The sequence below is a fragment of the Nycticebus coucang genome, chromosome 11 (genome assembly GCF_027406575.1).
Source record: "Nycticebus coucang isolate mNycCou1 chromosome 11, mNycCou1.pri, whole genome shotgun sequence".
Classification (NCBI taxonomy): domain Eukaryota; kingdom Metazoa; phylum Chordata; class Mammalia; order Primates; family Lorisidae; genus Nycticebus; species Nycticebus coucang.
This window is the reverse complement of record NC_069790.1, coordinates 108,781,186-108,799,900: the sequence shown is the minus strand read 5'-3', so window position 1 is coordinate 108,799,900 and position 18,715 is coordinate 108,781,186. Positions and strand designations below refer to the sequence as shown.

General features: G+C 44.1%; 1 protein-coding gene across 1 annotated transcript in view; it reads left to right on the top strand.

Annotated features, from left to right (window-relative positions):
• Nucleotides 1–18,715, top strand: part of CREB3L2 (cAMP responsive element binding protein 3 like 2) — a 132,696-nt gene that overhangs the window by 108,203 nt on the left and 5,778 nt on the right. Inside the window, exons 9-11 of the mRNA XM_053608617.1 lie at nt 14,819–14,918; nt 15,187–15,313; nt 17,031–17,247. Coding sequence (XP_053464592.1) covers nt 14,819–14,918; nt 15,187–15,313; nt 17,031–17,247 — 444 coding nt within the window. The remainder of the gene's footprint in view (nt 1–14,818; nt 14,919–15,186; nt 15,314–17,030; nt 17,248–18,715) is intronic.

Sequence of the window (18,715 nt, the reverse complement as noted above, 5' to 3'; positions counted from 1 at the left end):
GAGGAAAGTGGAGGAGAGCACATTGGAAGTGTAGTTGTTCCAGGATGCTCAGGACGCCTGGCCTCCACTCACAGGTTCCTGCTGCGCACACACATCACACACATGTGTACTCACATGCATGCACACACTCTCACATATACACATGTGTGCACATGGGCTCACGCATGCGCACTGTCTGCTTCCTTAATGATACAGGACTCGCGAAGAGGCTCATCATTACAAGGACTATTAAGAGGGGGTTAAAAAAGAGGCTTTGAGGAGAATGAGTCCAATAAGTCTGATTTTATGAAAGTGACTTTAGAGGTGGACAAGGAGAACCTGGCTACTTCATGATCACGCAATTTTAGTAGCATATGATGTCTATTATTAAAGTTCAAAAAAGAATATCAGTTTGTTTTTAAAAATAGCTTTTAAAATTGATTAACTACATTTCAATTCTCTTTCCTACCACCATTTTGACAAAAATAACTTGGGACTGAGTTAATAGAGTCCTGTAGCAGAGGGGTGTCCAACCTGTGGCCCACTTGGGATTTTGTGAGGACTTTTTTGCATATCTGTGGTGTTGGATATCATGAAAAGTATGCATGGACCTTTGGGGTTTTTTTTGGGTGGGGTTGCTAATCAGCTTTTGTTAGTGTTTGTGTATTTGCTGTGTAGCCCAAGACAAGTCTTGTTCTTCTCATGTATGGCAAAAAGGAAAAAACATGAGATACCCCTGTCTAGCACTTATGGTGCAAAGCTCTGTTTTAAGTACTTTACAGCTATTAGCTCATTTAGCTCTATGAGGTGGTACTATTATTATCCTCTTATATAGGGGAGGTAGGTAAGACTGAGAAATGTTAGGTGATTTGCCCAGCGTCACACAGAACATGCTAAAGCTGCATGTGACCCCAGGCAGTCTGGCTCTGAAGGCTTCATATGGTAGGAGTGTATTGATGTATGCCTGAGTTGTATGCAGGAGAGGATGAAGGTAAGGGGTTAAGATTATTGGCAAGTTTCATCCAGAATGAAATGTGTTTGTGTGCCTACATGAAGTGTTCCCCTCGGGAAGTCATGCCTTAGTCAGGGAATCCTGTCACCCTTAGTATTATAGATCCAATAAATCCAGAAGAGGAAAATGGACTTAGTGGGTAAGCCATGTATTAATTAATCATTTAACGGTCAGCATTAATGCCTAATAACAATTGCACAAATATTAAAGGGTCAAATTAAATCTCTGCGCATGTCATTTGATAATAACAATGAATTTGCCTTCCTCTTCCTGATCTTCATGGTTTGTTGCTCGCACAGCAGGCTGATAGGCTCGTGAGTTATTCCACTGAATTTCTGGGAACATGTGCTCCAGCAGCTGGTGAAGGGCAGTTCACCTCAAGTGCTCTGTAAGACAGATGGCCCACAGGGAGGAAACGTCACCAACTCAGTGTGACATTACCTTAATCTCTTGAGGCAAAGGGGTTGGTTTCAGATACCACCTTAGGGTCTGGTTTCACTGCCTGCCTTTGCCCACTAATCTTTTCTTTCTTTTTTTTTTTTTTTTGTTGTTGGGGATTCATTGAGGGTATACTAAGCCAGGTTACACTGATTGTATTTGTTAGGTAAAGTCCCTCTTGCAATCATGTCTTGCCTCCAGAAGGTGTGGCACACACCAAGGCCCCACCCCTCTCCTTCCTTCCCTCTCTCTGCTTTTCCTCCCCCCCCATGACCTTAATTGTCATTAATTGTCCTCATACCAAAATTGAGTACATAGGAGGTATATGTATACCGTGGAATGCTATTCAGCTATTAAAAAAAAAAAAATGGAGACTTTACATTCTTCGTATTAACCTGGATGGAAGTAGAAGACATTATTCTTAGTAAAGCATCACAAAAATGGAGAAGCTTGAATCCTATGTGCCCAATCTTTTCATCTCCACCTTTACCACGTCAGAGGGGATTTCTTGAGATGGTTCTAGTTCTCTGGATCCTGCGTCCTCAGCCACAGTCTGTATCCAGCCATTCTCACTTGCTTTCAAGGAAGCCCCATGTTCATGGGGCAGGTCCTCACCATAAGTTGGTCAAAGGAGAAGAGGAATCTATCGAAGATGATTGTGGCATTTGGGGTCTTGGTTTGGTCTAAGGGGACCAGTGTCAGGCCTTCCCTTGGCCACCTGGGGGCAGCAGAGGCACAGCAGGGCTGTGCAGTGGTGAAGGGCCAGCAAGGTCACTTGCCTGGGGCAGGGCCTCTCCTCCCCTCTCCGGGCCTGCTGTGCGTGTTAGTTTATTTCTCTCTCTCTCTGTCTTTCTTTCACACATTTATTTCTGCTTGTTCGTGTGAATCAGATATCCAGATAAGGTCCATATGTTCCAATGGTTGATGTGCCCCTTAGGTATCTTTTTACCCATAGGTTCTGTTTCATTTCTTTGCTTGTTACTTAGTAAAGCACCGAGTCAGTTGTCCCGTGGAGTCTTCCGAGGTCTCAGTTTGCTCATAACATTCTGTGGTGCCATTTAGCACACTCCCATATCCACAGTGGGCTACCTTGTGTGTTTGTTTTTTGATAAGAATTCTTGATAGGTTCTGCTGTGTTCTTCTACCAGGAGTAGTTTAAAAACTGGTTATCTGATTATCAGCAACTTGTAGTCATCCCTGTGATGGATCCATACATCATGAGCTTGGAAACAGCTTTATCACATTCAGTCACTTCTCCTTCGATTATTAGCAGAATATTTCTCTAAAGTAAAACTCTTCATGATTAATGAACATAGGGGCATATGTATCTCCACGAGGTGCTGATTTCATTGCCTTTGGGTATCTACCCAGCAGGGGGATTGCTGGGTCAGATGGTTGTTCTATTTTTAATTTTTTGAGGAACTTCCACACTGTTTTTGGTAATGATTTTATTACTTTACTACCAACAGTGTAAAAGGGTTGCTTTTCCTCCAGATCCTCACTAATACTTATTATAGTTTATCTTTTTGATAATAATCATCATAATAGGTGCAAGGTGATATCTCATCTGGTTTTGATTTGCATTTCATCAATGATTACTATCTGAGTACCTTTTCATATCCCCCTGGGCCATTTTCATGTCTTCTTTGGAAAAATGTCTGTTAAGATTCTTTTACTGTTTTAAAATTGGATTAGTTGGTTTTTTACTATTGGATTATATGAGTTCCCTTTCTTATGTATTTTGGATATTAATCCCTTACAATTTATATGGTTTGCAAATAATTTCCTCCTGTTTCATTTTGTTGTTTCCTTGGATTTGCAGGAGCTTTGTAATTTGATGTAGTCCTATGTGTTTATCATGGTTTTAAATATAAAAGAAGACACATACACAATATATGCTTGTTGATGAAAAATGTAGAAAATACAATTAGCAAAGAAAAATGTATATGATCCTTTCATCCAGAGGTACCTTTACATTTTGGATTATTTTATTGTGCATACTCCTTTGTTAAGAAATATTTTCATTTTAAGGGAATACTCTGGACATATTTTCATATCGGTAAATATATTTCTGCATAATCTTTGAATGTCCATTTTTAAAAAATCTACTTTGCGTTATCTGACCCTTCCTGAATGGGTTTCTGTGGCCAGGGCTATCACAGCCACCTATTAAGGAAGGGATAGGTTTTTGTTTATTTTGTTGTGTTGTCAGCTTTATTAAGGAATAGTTGATGAAAAACATACATATATTTTTACGGTGTAAACGATGCACTATATGCACACATGGTGAAATGATTACCTTAATCAAGTTAATTAATGCATCTATCACCACACTCAGCCTCCCTCCCTCCCTCCTTCTTTCCCTCCCTTCCCCCTTCCTTCTTTTCTTTCTTGTGTCCTGTGTAAGATCTACTCTCTTATCACATTTTGAGTATTTAATACAGGATTATTAACCTGTAATGGTGACTACCTGACCTGTAGTCACCATGCTGCACATTGGATCCCTGGAATGTATTCCTCTTACAACTGAAAGCTCGTCCCCTTTAACTCACATCACCCCATTGCCCCCTACTCAGCCCTGGCAACCACCCTTCTACTCTCTAGCTTCTATGAGTTTGACTTTTTCTTTTTAATTCCATGTAGAGTGATCCCATCTAGTGTTTGTCTTTCCCTGTCTGGCTTATTTCACTCACAAAACAGGGCAGACCCATGGCTGTTTTCCCTCCGGCCAGCTCCTTCCCCTGCTCTGTCCCTTCTGCCCCTTGACTGTTGGGCGCCTCCACTCCGGTTCCTGCCAGTGGCCCTGTGTGTTCCCCTCCCATTTCTTCTCTCTCTTCAAGTCCCGCCTCTGCTGGTGTGGTGCTGAGAGTCCGTTGTCCCATGGAGTCGTCCTTCTTCTTCCCATGGATGATTTTATCAGGGAGCTCCTAAGGTTATCCTATTTGAGACCAGAGGCTTTTCATGTATTTTGGCTTGAGAGGTAAATACATAAGAGCAGAGCTTCTCCTGCCGAATCAGGAGGTGAACCTATAGTTTCTTTAACTCCTCTGCCCCCTTTTCCTTCTGCTTCCTGCCAAGGGCCTCCCCTTACTGAGCTGACACCACACTAACCAAAGCGACTGTAATGTGAACACTGTCAATGCCCTGCCCTAAAGCCAGCCCCAGGGAGCTGGCGGTGGGGCACACGGTCCAGGAAGAATTTTGGACCCTTTGCTCACATGATACCGTGTGTGTGAAGCTCAGGGTCTGAGCTACGTGCAGGGCTGGGCTGGATGAACACACAGCTGTGTTTGTGTTCCTGTTGATGCCTCCCATCTTATATCCTTGGAGGCAGCTGGACGGAGGAAGTAGAAATGACTCTGATAAGCAAACAGGCTCCGAGGTCACCAGAAATGGAGTCGGAGCCATGCGGAACATTGTTTCATGTGACATGCCATGGCAGGAAAGGTGAGGGGGTGTTTCATTATTGACCAAATTAAAGAAAAAATGAGGTCTATCCAGAGGTGAATTTGTGCTTGGATTGTGAGTCAATTCTGAATCTTTTCATTTGTACCAGACTCAGCAGCAACAACTTAGAATATCGTTAGTTTCTAGGTGAAAGCTAGCTAAACCTTTTATCTGAGCTGAGCCTCTTAGAGCAGAGCCAAGACGGTGTGAAAACACCTTCACACTTCTTGCTAAGCTGATCCACTAATTGCACACCATCAAGAAATGTGTAAGATGGGCGTGAGATGATTTCCCAGGGTGCCTTCTTCCTAGGCTCAAAATCAGCAAATACATTTGCACTGATGAGGGTCCAGGCCTGGTGGGACTGCTGGGAGGTCCTCCTGGCTTAGTTCCTAAGTTGATCATTCATCTCTGCAAGCCGGGAGCTCCCTGGATGCCCCACCCCCACCCCCCACCAATCTTGACCCTGAGAAACCCTGTTCTTTTTCTTCCACTTATATCCTTTTCTTCTGAACAAGTGATGCACACTCAGCCCCTCACTTTTAGGTGCTTGAGACTCAGTTTGTTCCACTCATCACCTATTTTGTTCTCATGCCTCTGTGGGGCTGTGCACTACAGTCCTTCCCCTTCAGCACAGCTTTGCAGAATCACGGGAGCTTCGACTTGAAATGCACCATAGAGATTATTTTATTCAACTGCTAGTCACTTTATTTTATGTTTTTTTTTTTTGAGACAGAGCCTCACTCTGCTGCCTTGGGTAGAGTGCCATAGCATCATAGCTCACAGCAACCTCAAACTCCTGGGCTCAAGCAATCTTCTTGCCTCTGCCTCCCAAGTAGCTGTGACTACAGGCACCTGCCACAATTTATTGGGCTAATTTTTCTATTTTTCATAGATATGGGGTCCCACTCTTGCTTAGGCTGGTCTTGAACTCCTGAGCTCAGGCGATCCATCTGCCTCGGCCTCCCAGAGTGCTAGGATTACAGGCGTGAGACACTGTGCCTGGGAACGTTTTATTTTATAGAAGGAGAAACTGAGGCCCCGTGAAGTGAAAGTCATCCCAACATTTAAAGATAGAATGGGGACTATCATTTAGCCACATAACCTTTGCAGATATTTATACTGATTTCTATTGCTGCTATGCCTCTCTCTTCTCCAAAGACCATACCTTGCCCAGGAAGGGCCAACTTAGACCTGGGTATTGGGGTCCTTGCTTTGGACCCAGTGTCTTAGAGGCCCCTATGCTGACTCTCCTCTGTGCAGTCAGCAGGACCAAGGGGATGTGGAGCTCTGACCCTGCCCCTTCTAGACCATGGATTCTGGAATTCCTTATCCAAAGGGCTTTAGTCCATTTCTAGGGCCTGTGTGGGCTTCCATTGTAAATATTTTCTCTGAAATGTCAACCATGTGACCAGTGGCACCCTGGAAGCTGGTGGGGTGGCCAGAGACAGCACTCTGTGATGGCCGTGTGTGAGTTTGAACTAGGGCAGGGTGTGCATGAGGTCTTTCACAGCATGCCAGTTCTGGGATCCAGTTTGTCTTGTTTATAGAAGACATGCAATTCCTGGGTCGAGGACTGCAGACGTTATTACTCAGCACAGCAGGTGGTGTGAGCATCAGCTCTCCTTGCCGCCAAGTGCCAGAATAGAGACAGGTAGATGCTACGTTCTCAGGGAATTTATCTCACAGCCAAGGAGCCCTGAACTTAGAGACTCTAGTGCCTTTATAGCAGGCGGGAGAGACATTTCCTCATCTGTCCAGCCTACCAGTTTCATAAACAACCCTGAAAAGTGGCCAGTATGGAAGAACAGTGCAGGGAACTTTCTGTCCTGGCAGCTCTGGCCAAAGAAGACCCAAAGAGACTGTCTCTCCCCAGCTGCATGTGGCAGAGCCCGGGAGCGAGGAGAAGGGGAGCAGGCTGTAGTTGAGACCAGTTCTGTCCAAACCACCACATGTGGGAAGGAAGCCTGGGATGTCCAAGAATTCTAAGTTCAAACCTCGCCTTAGAGGGCCCTGGAAGGAGCAGGTGTTGGGGCAGGGTTTGCCTGGTTGGGAGTTGGGTGAGGAGAAACCCTAAGATGTGTGGCATGTGGCTTCATTTGTATTCTTTCCCCAGACTCCACAGAAGTGAGGGACATGCTTGTCCTGACCCTTATCTTTATTGTTATCATAAAAAAGAACTTTTCAATTTTCCTCTCTTACCTTCCTTTTAGCTATAGTCCTTCTAACTCTACTTATTCTTTAAAATCTATCTGTGATTCCCGGTAACAGTCTTTCCACCCATGTCTACTGGGCTTCGACTGTCTTCTGGGTCTCCTGATTTGTTTGTTTAGCCCACACAGCTGTGTCCATTAGCACAGATACTATGCCTTGACTCCCTAATCACTACTATGGCCTCTGCTTGTGAGTTCTTCTCTATTATAGACTGATGGTAACTGGCTGAGCCCGTTCCCTGACCTACTCAGAGAAGCCATGTGAGGACATCTGATGAATGATCCAAGTTACTCCCCTGTGGACTTTTATCTTAGTTTAATTCACCTTTCTTTTCTCCATTATCTCTAACTTCTGTGAAGAGTAGGAGCTTTCTTTTCATGTGGAAATATTTCAAACTTTGAAGGATTGTTGGGCACTAGACTAAATTCCACAGAGAGATTAAAAAGACATTTTAGTTTAATTCAGTGGTAAAGTTCAAAATTCCCTAGCCCCAGAAAACATTCTTAGAACAATCTTTTTTGTGTCTTCCTGGGCTGATAGGTAATATGGTATTTTACAAAAGCCCTTTGATCCTAGCAAAATAAATGTACCTCCTGCAATGTTGCTATTACTAAGAGAGAAAAAAGAGACAATTCATTCTTTCTTTTTTGTTATTTAGGCTTCAAAACTTAAGTAAAAGATCATAAACAAATAGTATTTATGTACTCAAAGTTGACGAATTTTGGCTGATGCAGTTGTTTTTTATATATGACCCATTTTAAAAGTCTTTGAGATCATGATTCCCCTTAAATGTCCTTATGAAATATGTAAACTTGCAATTATTATCATTATATCCCACCACTTCTCCACCCTCCATCCCAGGACCTGGGGGTATAGCTTTTGGCTTTTAGACACCTCCTCTTATGCGTCAGAACTTTCCAGACACTAACTCCAGATGACGTGGGTGGGCTGCAGAGTGAGATTTGGGTGGGATCTTGCCTCAGAAGGCTGGGGATGCTCATCTATTTCATTATGAGGCCACCTGATCTTACCTTATATTTTCGTGTGTGTGTGTGTATATTTGCTTATGTGCACTGCATCAGTAACATCCCAACCTTTTTGATTGTATAACCTTTTAACATTTTATGTGGTATAAATGTCACAGCAGGCAGACTTATGTATGCATCATACACCTAACTAACGTGAATGCTTCACAAATTAATAGTTATTTACTGTGTGTGATGCCCTCTGATAGAATATATTGTATTTGATTCTGTTTCATTAAAAAATAGCCCCAGTAACAACTCATCTGATTTCCTAACCCACTAATAGTTCAGGATTTGGAATTGGGAAATTACTGCACTAGGTACTTTCATAAGGATGTGAAAAAGTTCCTTCTTCACTGAAGGAGGCTGATTTATCCAGGGAGTGGTTTATATACACACACATATTTACACATACACCGTAGCCCAGACATTTCTATTTTTAATATTTTAATTTTTAATAGAAATGTTACAGGGCCTGATGAAAGTGTGTCTACACAGAGGACCTGGCCTGAAGCTCCCAACACAGCAAGCAGTCGGGAAGCATCAGTTTATTGTTTTTCCTGACTTCTGGTTTCAGACTCCAGTAGGAAATTGAATACCCAAATGTTCTCTGTCTAACATGCAATAGCCATATGACTCTTCTCACTCCCTCTTGTTCTCTCTCCTGTGAATAAAGGAAAAAGAAGAAAACAAAATTAAATCGAAGACAAAGAAAACATATGAGGCTGTTGATGCATTTCCCAGCTATCGTAGGATTGCGTCTCACACTCTCGGATGCTTTTGAATGTTTTACCCAATTTCCTTTGATATGCCTCCCCAGATCCAGGGTGATGGTTTATTTTGGAGCAGGCTGACAGCTGCCTTCGACTGCTCTTTTGCAAGCAACTGTATGAGGATAGCCACTACGTTTATTTTTACATCTCACCACAGGACAGAATCTACATTTTCAATCAAGTGCTGGACACAATTTAACAAGTTGTGAAAAATCTCTTGGCCCAGATATAAATGTATGCGAAGAGTATTCTTCTCTCTAAATTAAGATTTTGCTCCCAGAAGCCCAAGAATAAGCCATAATTAGCTGTGATCACTGATGGTTTAAAATACAGTAATAAAAAGAAAGTTTATATTGAGCTTTGAAGGCACCATTGGGTGTGTCTTATGGTTGACTTTTTATAGCTTTTAGTTTTAAGATAACTTTCCTATTTTATCTGCTGGCCGCCTTTTCTCCATGCAGCCCTTCACGCAAGCAGGGTAAGAGCTGTCTTCCTGGCTCCCGAGGCTTCAGGCAGTGGTAGCTGTCTTCTCTGTGGCCTCAGAGAAAGTGCCACTTCATCTCAAACCGGCATATCACTTATGAAGTCACAGGCTTTGCCAGAGAAAGGACTGGTTTCACCTGTCATCTAAAAGGAGACAGGAAGCACCCCTTCAAAGATGCATTTGCTACAATAAACCCAGCAGGGCCCAGGAGGGGGAAATGTCAAGTTAATCTATTAGCTGACGTGGTCAGGGGGATTCATTTTGATTAGCTGCCTGCGCTCAGAATGGGAGTAACCTGATGAAAGGCGCACAGGAGCAGTGCTTCCATCTAAGTCCAGGGCACGTGCACCAGCTTAGCAGTGCCAAAGCCATCTCATCAGCTTGTTTGGTGTCTGACAGGGCTGATATTTTTTCATTTTTCCAAATAAAGCCTGGGTTTGACTTCCTGATGCCTGAAGTCAGGTGAGGAAGACCTGCAAAGTCTTTTATCCATTAGCTGCATTTTATCTGTGGTATATCCAGAGATGTACCGTGAAAAGTTTACTTGCCGTTATAGTTCTGTTTGTATCAGTATTACTGACATTTTAGCATGAACTCATTGCCGTTGGCATGGGTTTTATTGTGGCTCTCCCACCTGCAGTTTAATAACTTTTAACAGTAACAGTTTCTTTTCTGACAGTAGACATATCTCTTGGTGGGGCTGTCATCAGTAAGATGTTAACATCACTGGGTTTAAGAAAAATCTACTTAACTAAGATATGTTTTGTTATTTGATTTATTAGGTTCTTGACCAGGGTACCACGTTGTACTGTGTTGGGAAGTACAAAAGCCATGGTGTACACCTTAGGTCTCCTACCTACTAGTTGTGTGACTTTGAGACAGTTACTCAGTATTTTGGTATATCCAGTTCTTACAGCTCAACCAATGGACGTGCAATCCTCTGTCATTGTTAATTTTCTTCCCCTTTGTGTTGTATGAATGTGTATAAATTTCCCGAGCGCTACTGGATCATAGAAAGCTATTCAGGTTTTTTGGATGAATGAGTTAATCCACCTTCCCCTGGTGAAATACTTGGTTGCTGATGGGTGGGGGCCGTTGGAGTGCTGTCATTTCCACCATCCGTTCCCTTTACTTTCTCCAACCCAAGTGGGAGAAGCAACAGCAAACAACCACGTTATTATCACTGTTGCTTTCCGCCAAAATTTCAAACTAAAACTATGTATTTTAAACCACATGTTTGCTCGTCTTAAAGAGTTGGGTTATAAACTGTTAGAAATCAGGGACCATTAAACAACCATTTTCATTTGCAGTGGATTCACAATATAATTATCTTTCAGTTTGGAAAGACGTGTCCATGAATGCCAAGTAAAGTGCTGTGCGGTTGGTGAATGCAAAGCCTTCCCCGCTTTCTCCAGCCAGACATAAATGGTTCTTCTTCCAAACTTGAGGCACTTTGCACCTGTAGCTGGGGGTGGGAGGGTTCCTATTTGAGCCTAAGGGATTCTGTCAGTGGGCTTTAGGTATATCTGGCCTAGAATCTGTTTTCAGGGGAGACTGTAGAACTTCCTGGGAGACCGTTCATCCTCGGGAAGGGAGTAACCAGGATGGGAGGAGTGATTCCAAGTATTGTGTGGAATTTATTTTCTAGGTCATCCATGACCTACAGACCAGGCAAGGAGCAGGACACTGGCAGGGAGGAAGTAGGAGATAGTTGCAGGTATACAGGGAAAATTGGTAAAAAATGGAAATGGCTGTTTTACTTTCAAATACTTTAGGAATTTAGAGCAAGAGTAGTGTGGCGTTGGTAGCATCGAAGTCAGTGGTTCTCAACCTTCCTAATGCCGCAGCAATTTATTTATTTATTTATTTTTATTAAATCATAGCTGTGCACATTGATATGATCATGGGGCATCATACACTAGCTTCACAGACCGTTTACCAAGTTTCACATATACTGCCACAGCAATTTAAATGGATGATATTAACTAATGGGATGAATGATTTTGTGTGCTTAAATTAAAATCACTATACCAGGCAAAAATGTGGTGTAGATGGAACCATACAGGAATTTGGTTTTTAAATTTTTTTTTTCATTTCAGATTAATATGAGGGTACACATGATTAGGCTGCATCGTTCGCATTTGTTTTAATGTAGTTCCTGTGGGTCGCGACCCACAGGTTAAGAACCACTGATCTAAATGAAGTCTGGATGGAGAAATTTTTTTTTCAGATTAATATGAGAGTACATACAATTAGGTTACATTTGTTAGGTAAAATCCAAGTTGCAGTTGAGCCCTTCACCCAGGAGAAGTGCCATATACCTGTACATTGTACCATCAGGTGGGAGCTTACAGACTCCCCTCCGCCCTTCTTTATTTAGTTGTGTTTTTCTCTTACGTGGGCCTGTACTTGTTTATCTACTAGTTTCAAATTAGTGCGAATACATGGGATGCTTGCTTGTCCATTCTTGAAATACTTTACTGATTTTCTCCAGATCCATCCAGGTAAATACAAACTGTGTGATGTCTCTGGATGGGGCAATGTTACCCACTTGTGCACAGAGTGCAGCTACACTTTCATACCTCGAGGCCACCAGCACACAGGCAGAGGGAGCACCCCAGAAAAGCTGAGGTGCCCAGCAAAAATGGCAGCATCATTTAAGGAAACAGCTCTTCAGCTGGCAAGGGGAGCAGGGAGGCCACTTCTTATAGCTTAGCAGGTGCCAAAGCACCACTGATCAATTGGTGCTGTGGGAGGTGGCCACTCTACAGGGGACAGGGCCCGTGCTGAGGAGTGTCACCTGTGAGCTCACCTGTAAATCTGCCCCAGGCCTTCCATAGGGACCAGCAGGGATAATCCAGACAGGGCTTTGGGGCTGACATTGCAGAAGACAGACTGTCAAACGTGAGCCACAGCCAGCCAGTTCTTGGCTCTGTGGAAGTACCTCCTTCTCAGGGCATGGCGGTGTGCGGTGGATCGCTCAGCTCTCAGCTTTGAAAAGGCCACTGTGCTGGTGTGCAGAAAGAGGGTGGTCTGGGGAAGGAGTCCTGGGAGAAGAGATAAAAAGCTTGGTGAGGGAGAAAAGGTACCACGTTGTAGAACCCTTTACACGCAAACCATTTCTTTCAGTAGAGTTTAAAGTAATCACACTGTCAGTGTTTCTCAGCCTTCAGTAACATACAAGATGTTTTTAAAGAATATGGTCTAAACTCCATGTGATCATACATCTACATAACTAGAAACAAACATACACAAAAAGTTCAAGTACAAAAAAAGACTTGCATGTTACATAGAATTTAAATGGATGATATTAACTAATGGGATGAATGATTTTGTGTGCTTAAATTAAAATCACCATACCAGGCAAAAATGTGGTGTAGATGGAACCATTCAGATTGTATATGAAACCCGCACAATGTACCCCTTGATTGCACTAATGTACACAGCTATGATTTAACAATAAAAATAAATAAATTAAAAAAATAAAGTAAAAATAGAAAAAAATAAATAAAATGTTTTTCATTTCAGATTAATATGAGGGTACACACGACGATTAGGTTGTATCGTTTGCATTTAATAGGTAGAGTCCAAGTTGCAAGTGCTTCTCCCCTGGAGGTGTGCTGGACAGCCTTCCACTGTGCCCTCCACCAACCTCCCTGTCCTGCCCCTGTCCCCTCCTCCCCACTTGAGTTGAATTGTGTTTGTGTTTTTCTCTTGTGTGGGGCTGTTTTTTACACAGGAATTTTTAAGGCCAGAAAGCTTGTGTGCTGAAGGCTGTACCAATTCTCCCAACATTTTTCTCTAGTTAAACTGTCCTTAACTTACTTAAATTAGGAGCATTTATTTCATTGGTGCTTGCCAGGCAAGAAGTTGCAACCCCTGGAAAAATCTGCCTGTCCTTCTAGCACTTGAAAGCTCTTCAGGGATAGACTGTGAGGAGAAACAAGCTACCAGAGAGAGCTCGGTGCTGTTCTGTGCACAAATGGTTTGCTGATGGTTTCCAGCGAACCCGAGTGGCTCCCTGACATTATTACACCACAGCATGAATTTTTTGAAAATCCCTGAGACCTAAGAAAAAGCATCTGCTCATAAAATCTTTCCACTTTGCCGTGTGCACTGCGCTTGGGGACGAGGGGTGAGGGCGAGGGAGTTGCTCCTCCTTCCACTGCTCATGCAAAATTCACCCCCATTCTCTCAGCCAGGAGGGAGTACTGTCAGGCCCTTTTCTCTGCCTTGCAACATTCAGAATTTGCAAAGGATTTTACCATCTGCTTTTCCTGTGTCCTGATATGCCCATCCTCAAAGCTTTCCCTTTTCAGGGGCTGCACATTTGTCCCATTTTAGGGACACAATACCCTTTTTTGGCTCCTGGAGATAGACGATAGTCTGTGTCAAAGGACGGCTTCCCAGATGGCTGGGTCAAGGTGCGGGGTCTGGTTGAGCAGCACCCTTGCTGTCTCCTATCTTGGCTTCATTTCTGAAGGTGCTGCAAGCCTTCAGGAACCACGGGCTTTGCACCCCTGCCTGAGACAGAGCTGTTCTTGGTCTCTCCCTCTCTCTTCGCATCTGCCTCTAAAAGCCCGGCCCGTACTGACACCACTGCCATTTCCAATCACAGCTCCCACCTCTGGCAACTTCTTCCATTGTTCTCTGCCGGTCATGTTCTCCATTGCTTTGCTTTGCTCCTTTTTATATTTTTGTCAGTGTCTCTCATCTTAAGAAATAAGTTTAAGTTCACCATGGTCTTAGCCTGTTTGGGCTAATGAAATACCATAAACCAGATGGCTTATAAATAATAGAAATTTATTGTTCACAGTTCCAGAGCTGGGAGGTCCAAGATCAAGGTGCTGGCAGGGTGGCCCTCTGGTGAGGACCTACTTTCTGTTTCATAGGAAGCATCTTTTCCCTGTGTCCTCAAATTGTAGAAGGGAAGAACTCTAGTCTTTTCAGTTCTTTATAAAGCAATAATCCTCTTCCTGAGGGCCCCACTCTCGTGATTTAATCCTCTCCCAAAGTCCCCACCTCTTAACACCATCTCACTGGAAGCTAGGTTTCAACATACGAATTTTGAGCAGACACAAACATTCCAGCTATAGCCACCATCCCAGCAGAATACTTCTTTTTCTTTGTTCTCAGTAGCTGACAAACAAGACGTGGCCTGTCAGGGATGCTGTGGGATCAGTCACCTTTTACTTAGAATAATGTAAGAACAGGACAAGCTGTCTTCAGTGTTAAGACTGACTCTGGGCCCCTGCGGGCTCTGTGACAACGGTGCTGGAAGGTCCTGGTGACCGTATCTTCTCCCAGAGGAAACTTCACCTCTGTGCTCTGTTCAATTGCAGACACAAAGTCACAGCAACTTCTCTGGAGCAGGAGGGGAGACCATCAAAAAGCATCTCTTAGCCCTCAGCCTCCGTTCATCACTGTTTTTTGTTATCATTGGCAGAACTCTCCTTCAGCAACTGCAGAAGCTCCAGACTTTGGTGATGGGCAAGGTTTCTCGTACCTGCAAGTTAGCTGGCACGCAGACGGGCACCTGCCTCATGGTGAGTTCTCAGAGGGACAGCATAGCCAGTGCCCCCGGCCCAGTCCCCTGTCTCCAATTTCTCTCGGCTTGTCAAAGCCACATTCGTTGTGCAGTTGGAGAAACAACACAGCTCATCCCCAGGATGCTCCTCTGTGGGACACTCCAGGGATGTGATGTCTGCTAGCTGGGCAGAGGGGAGTGTGCCTTCTTGTCTGTCCATCAGGTCCACAGCTTTGCCCAGCGGAGCCCGGAACCCACAGCTCCCCATGTGCTCCCCTCCCTTCCAGGTCGTCGTGCTGTGCTTTGCCGTGGCATTCGGCAGCTTCTTTCAGGGCTGCAGCCCCTATTCTTCTGCCACCAAGGCGGCCGTGCCCAGCCAGCACTCCATGCCGGAGCCGTACACAGCCTCCGTCGGTAAGACAGCGCCCAGCAACTTGGGAAGTGTCTCGTTTTATTTCTTTAGAGCTGGGTTTCTCAGCATTTCAAAAGAAATCTTACATGAAAATCCAATTTTTAAAAAGTGGTAAACATAGAGCTTCCCCTTTTAAAGGGAAGAAAGAAGCGTAGGGACCGTTTGCTGCCTGACTGGTGGTCACCCTGAGGCCCCTCACCCGCTGGGCTCAGGCATCACTGGCGTGCACTAGAGCTTGACCGAGCACGGTGTGCCGGCTGCCTCACCAGACCGTGTTTCCTGATGTTTCCTGACATTCCCTTTTGTAGTTCTCTGATCAGGGGGAAGAAAGGAGACGAGGTAGGGGAGAGAGGATTAAGCTTTCCATGACATTTTCAGAGAACCTTTGTGTTTCTGCCTCCAATGAGTGGAATTGCATGTGGCCACAGTAAGAGTTTGTAAACTAAAATTACAGAATTGGTTGGTCTTTCAAAACATTATGCCCAAGACTTAAAGACTGGAGGTTCAGGTGTTCGGTAACAGGTGTAAAATATTCTCACCTAGATTAATAATCTAAGTACGTAGGAAACAAAGGGAGGGAGGAGTAAGGAATCCACACACAAATACACACACGTTGGTAAGAATGAGCACGCAGCTAGGAGGGCTGGCAGTCTCCTGCGTCCAAGGGTTGGCTCGCTAGGTTTCAGTTACCCGTGCAACAAGGCCCAGACATACGTGAGTATAGTACAGAAAGGAACACTGAGAGAGTCCACATTCAGATAGATAATATTGCAGGGTATGTATTAGAATTATTTTATCATTATTGCGATCCATTTCTTAGTGTACCTAATCCATAGACTAAATTTCATCAGCGATATGGATGTTTAGGAAAAACAATAGTCTGTATTGTTTTTACCATCTGAGTTTGGTACCATCTGAGGTTTCAGGCATCCACTGGGGGTCTTGGAACACAGCCCCCTGGATAAGGGGGACCACCGTACTGGACTTAGGAGAGGGACAATTTTGCCATTCGGAAATGCCTGTGGTCTTCTCCAGCAGGGATATCCCTGCCTGGTGTATGCAGAAGTGCTGGCATTCTGATTAAATAATTTCAGTGACCTGTTGGGAAATTATTTTCCCCCCAAGGACATACCTCTCTAAATTTAATTGGAAGGCAATGAGAGCATAAGTTTCTATGTCATGGAAATTGCTACCTAGTCATCTGCTACGTGACTATCCTATAAAAAGAGAGGGAGAGAGAGACTCCATCCTTTGATTTATGGCCTTGGCTTTCTGTCCTCTCTCCAGTTTCTAAATGAAAATGCCCAGTACCTCATTTTCCTGTAAGACCTCCTCACTGGGGATGCTTTCTTTTAGCTGGGTCTGGACATCTCCAAGTATTTGACTCCTGTTCTGTGAATTATTTTCCCTAGAGGTTTATAGGTAGGGAGGGAGGGGCGTTTTATTTTCAAAGCAGTGGGGGTGGTTTGCTTGGTGTTTATTTCCTTTTCTATTGTTCTTCCAGCACTGTATAATTGGTATAATTTTTCAATGTACAAACTCTGAAATCCCGAAGCCTTTTTAGAAAGCCAAATCCAGTTGGAGCCTTCAGTTCTGAGCAACTAGAACACACAACTTGTCATAAGCCAGCAGCCCTAAGCATCTGGAGTGAGGGATGTGGTGGAGTGAGGGACCCCTGTGATCTTTGGCTAATGCCTTGCTGCTCTGCTGTGTTCTCAGTGAGATCCAGGAACCTGCTGATCTATGAGGAGCACTCTTCCCCCGAGGAGCCATCCAGCCCAACCACGGCTGCGGAGCTTGGGCACTGGGATAGAGGCTCTTCCCTTCTCCGCGTGTCAGCGCTGGAGTCCGGGCCGGATGTGGATCTTTCCCATTTCATTATCTCGAATGAGACCAGCCTGGAGAAGTCAGTGCTTTTGGAGCTGCAACAGCACCTGTGAGTCCTGTAGATACAGATTCAACACCTTTAGTGAGTGCGCTGATGCTGCGGTAGGAGTGAGCAACCTGGAACGTAGGGAACAGGCTCTCCTGTAGGCCCAGTCCAGTCCCGCTCTCTCAGGATCTATTTCCAGGACCTGGTACTGAGGATAGCCTGTTGCCAGCCAACAGCTGCCCTGAGCAGAGACGGGGACGAGACCCAGCATGAGCTCCCCCATGCCTGCTGCACCAGTGGGAAGCTGGCAGTGGTGGCACCACGGAGTGGGGGAGGGGCTTCTCCCACCATCTCTATCCCCCACTCCAGCCACACCCGTGAGCACATGGTCCAGGTAATAGCAGTGAGCTTGCTATGCAAATGCAGTTTCCAGACTGGTTCTCTGGCTTCCTTCCAGCTGGAGAGTAAATATACATTCTGCTATATGTCAATGTATAGCAGTGATTTACATATAAATACACACGTTCTAATTCTAACAGTATATGCTTATAGACTTGAAGGTCACTGAGTGAGACATACATGTTCTCATATTGAAAAGAACCTGCATTTGGCTCCAGTTCTCCCTGAGTTGTTTCTCCTAGCTAGCTATGGGGAAATCCTTTTGTAAACCCAAGGGCTTAGATGACTACAAGTATTGTGATGGTGATGAGGGAGGCCCCTGGGTGTGCCGGGAGCATGAGGAAGAGGGTCAGTGTGCGTCTCCTGGTTGCAGGGGTGCAGTTGGGGACTTAGTCTGGTGCCCCACAGAAATGAGATTGTATCCATGTAAGTGGGAATGATTTTGACTCAGCTTCTTCAGCTTTCTTCCCAGCCCTGTGGAAGGGTCCTAATTATAGACTTTTACATGAGTACATCACACATGTATATTTAATGTTGACTAGCACTTGCTATTTTAAGCACTTTACAGGTGTGACTTAGGTTGAATATCTTTTATCCAAAATACCTGGGACTGGAAGTGTTCAGATCTGGGATGTTTTTGGACTTAGAAATATTCACATTATACTTATCAGTTAAGTGCCTCTAATCCAAAAATCTAAAATGCTTCAATAAGCATTGCCTTTGATGGTCATATTGGCACTCAAAAAGTTTTGGATCTGTTTCAGATTTCAGATTTTTAGATTAGAAATACTTAACAGGTATCACATAAATTATTTTAATTGCCCCAAGTGGTGATTAATTTTATTCCCATTATAAAGAGAATCTGGAGCTGCCACTGGAAGCTGCAGAAGACTGGGCTCCTTGGTCACTTGACTCAAGGCACAAGTTTCTCTCCACTAAGCTGCTCAAGTCCCTCCAGATCCCACTGGTTCTGTGATATCTCCCAGATAACAAAGCCTCCTAGCCCTCCTCCAAATGAATGGCTGGAGACTTTCTAGCTGGTTGCAAAGTTTAATAATGTGTTTTTTTGTTATAGATTTATTGTTATTTCAAATTAGTTCATTGTTAAAAATCTTTGTCTGGATTATTAACT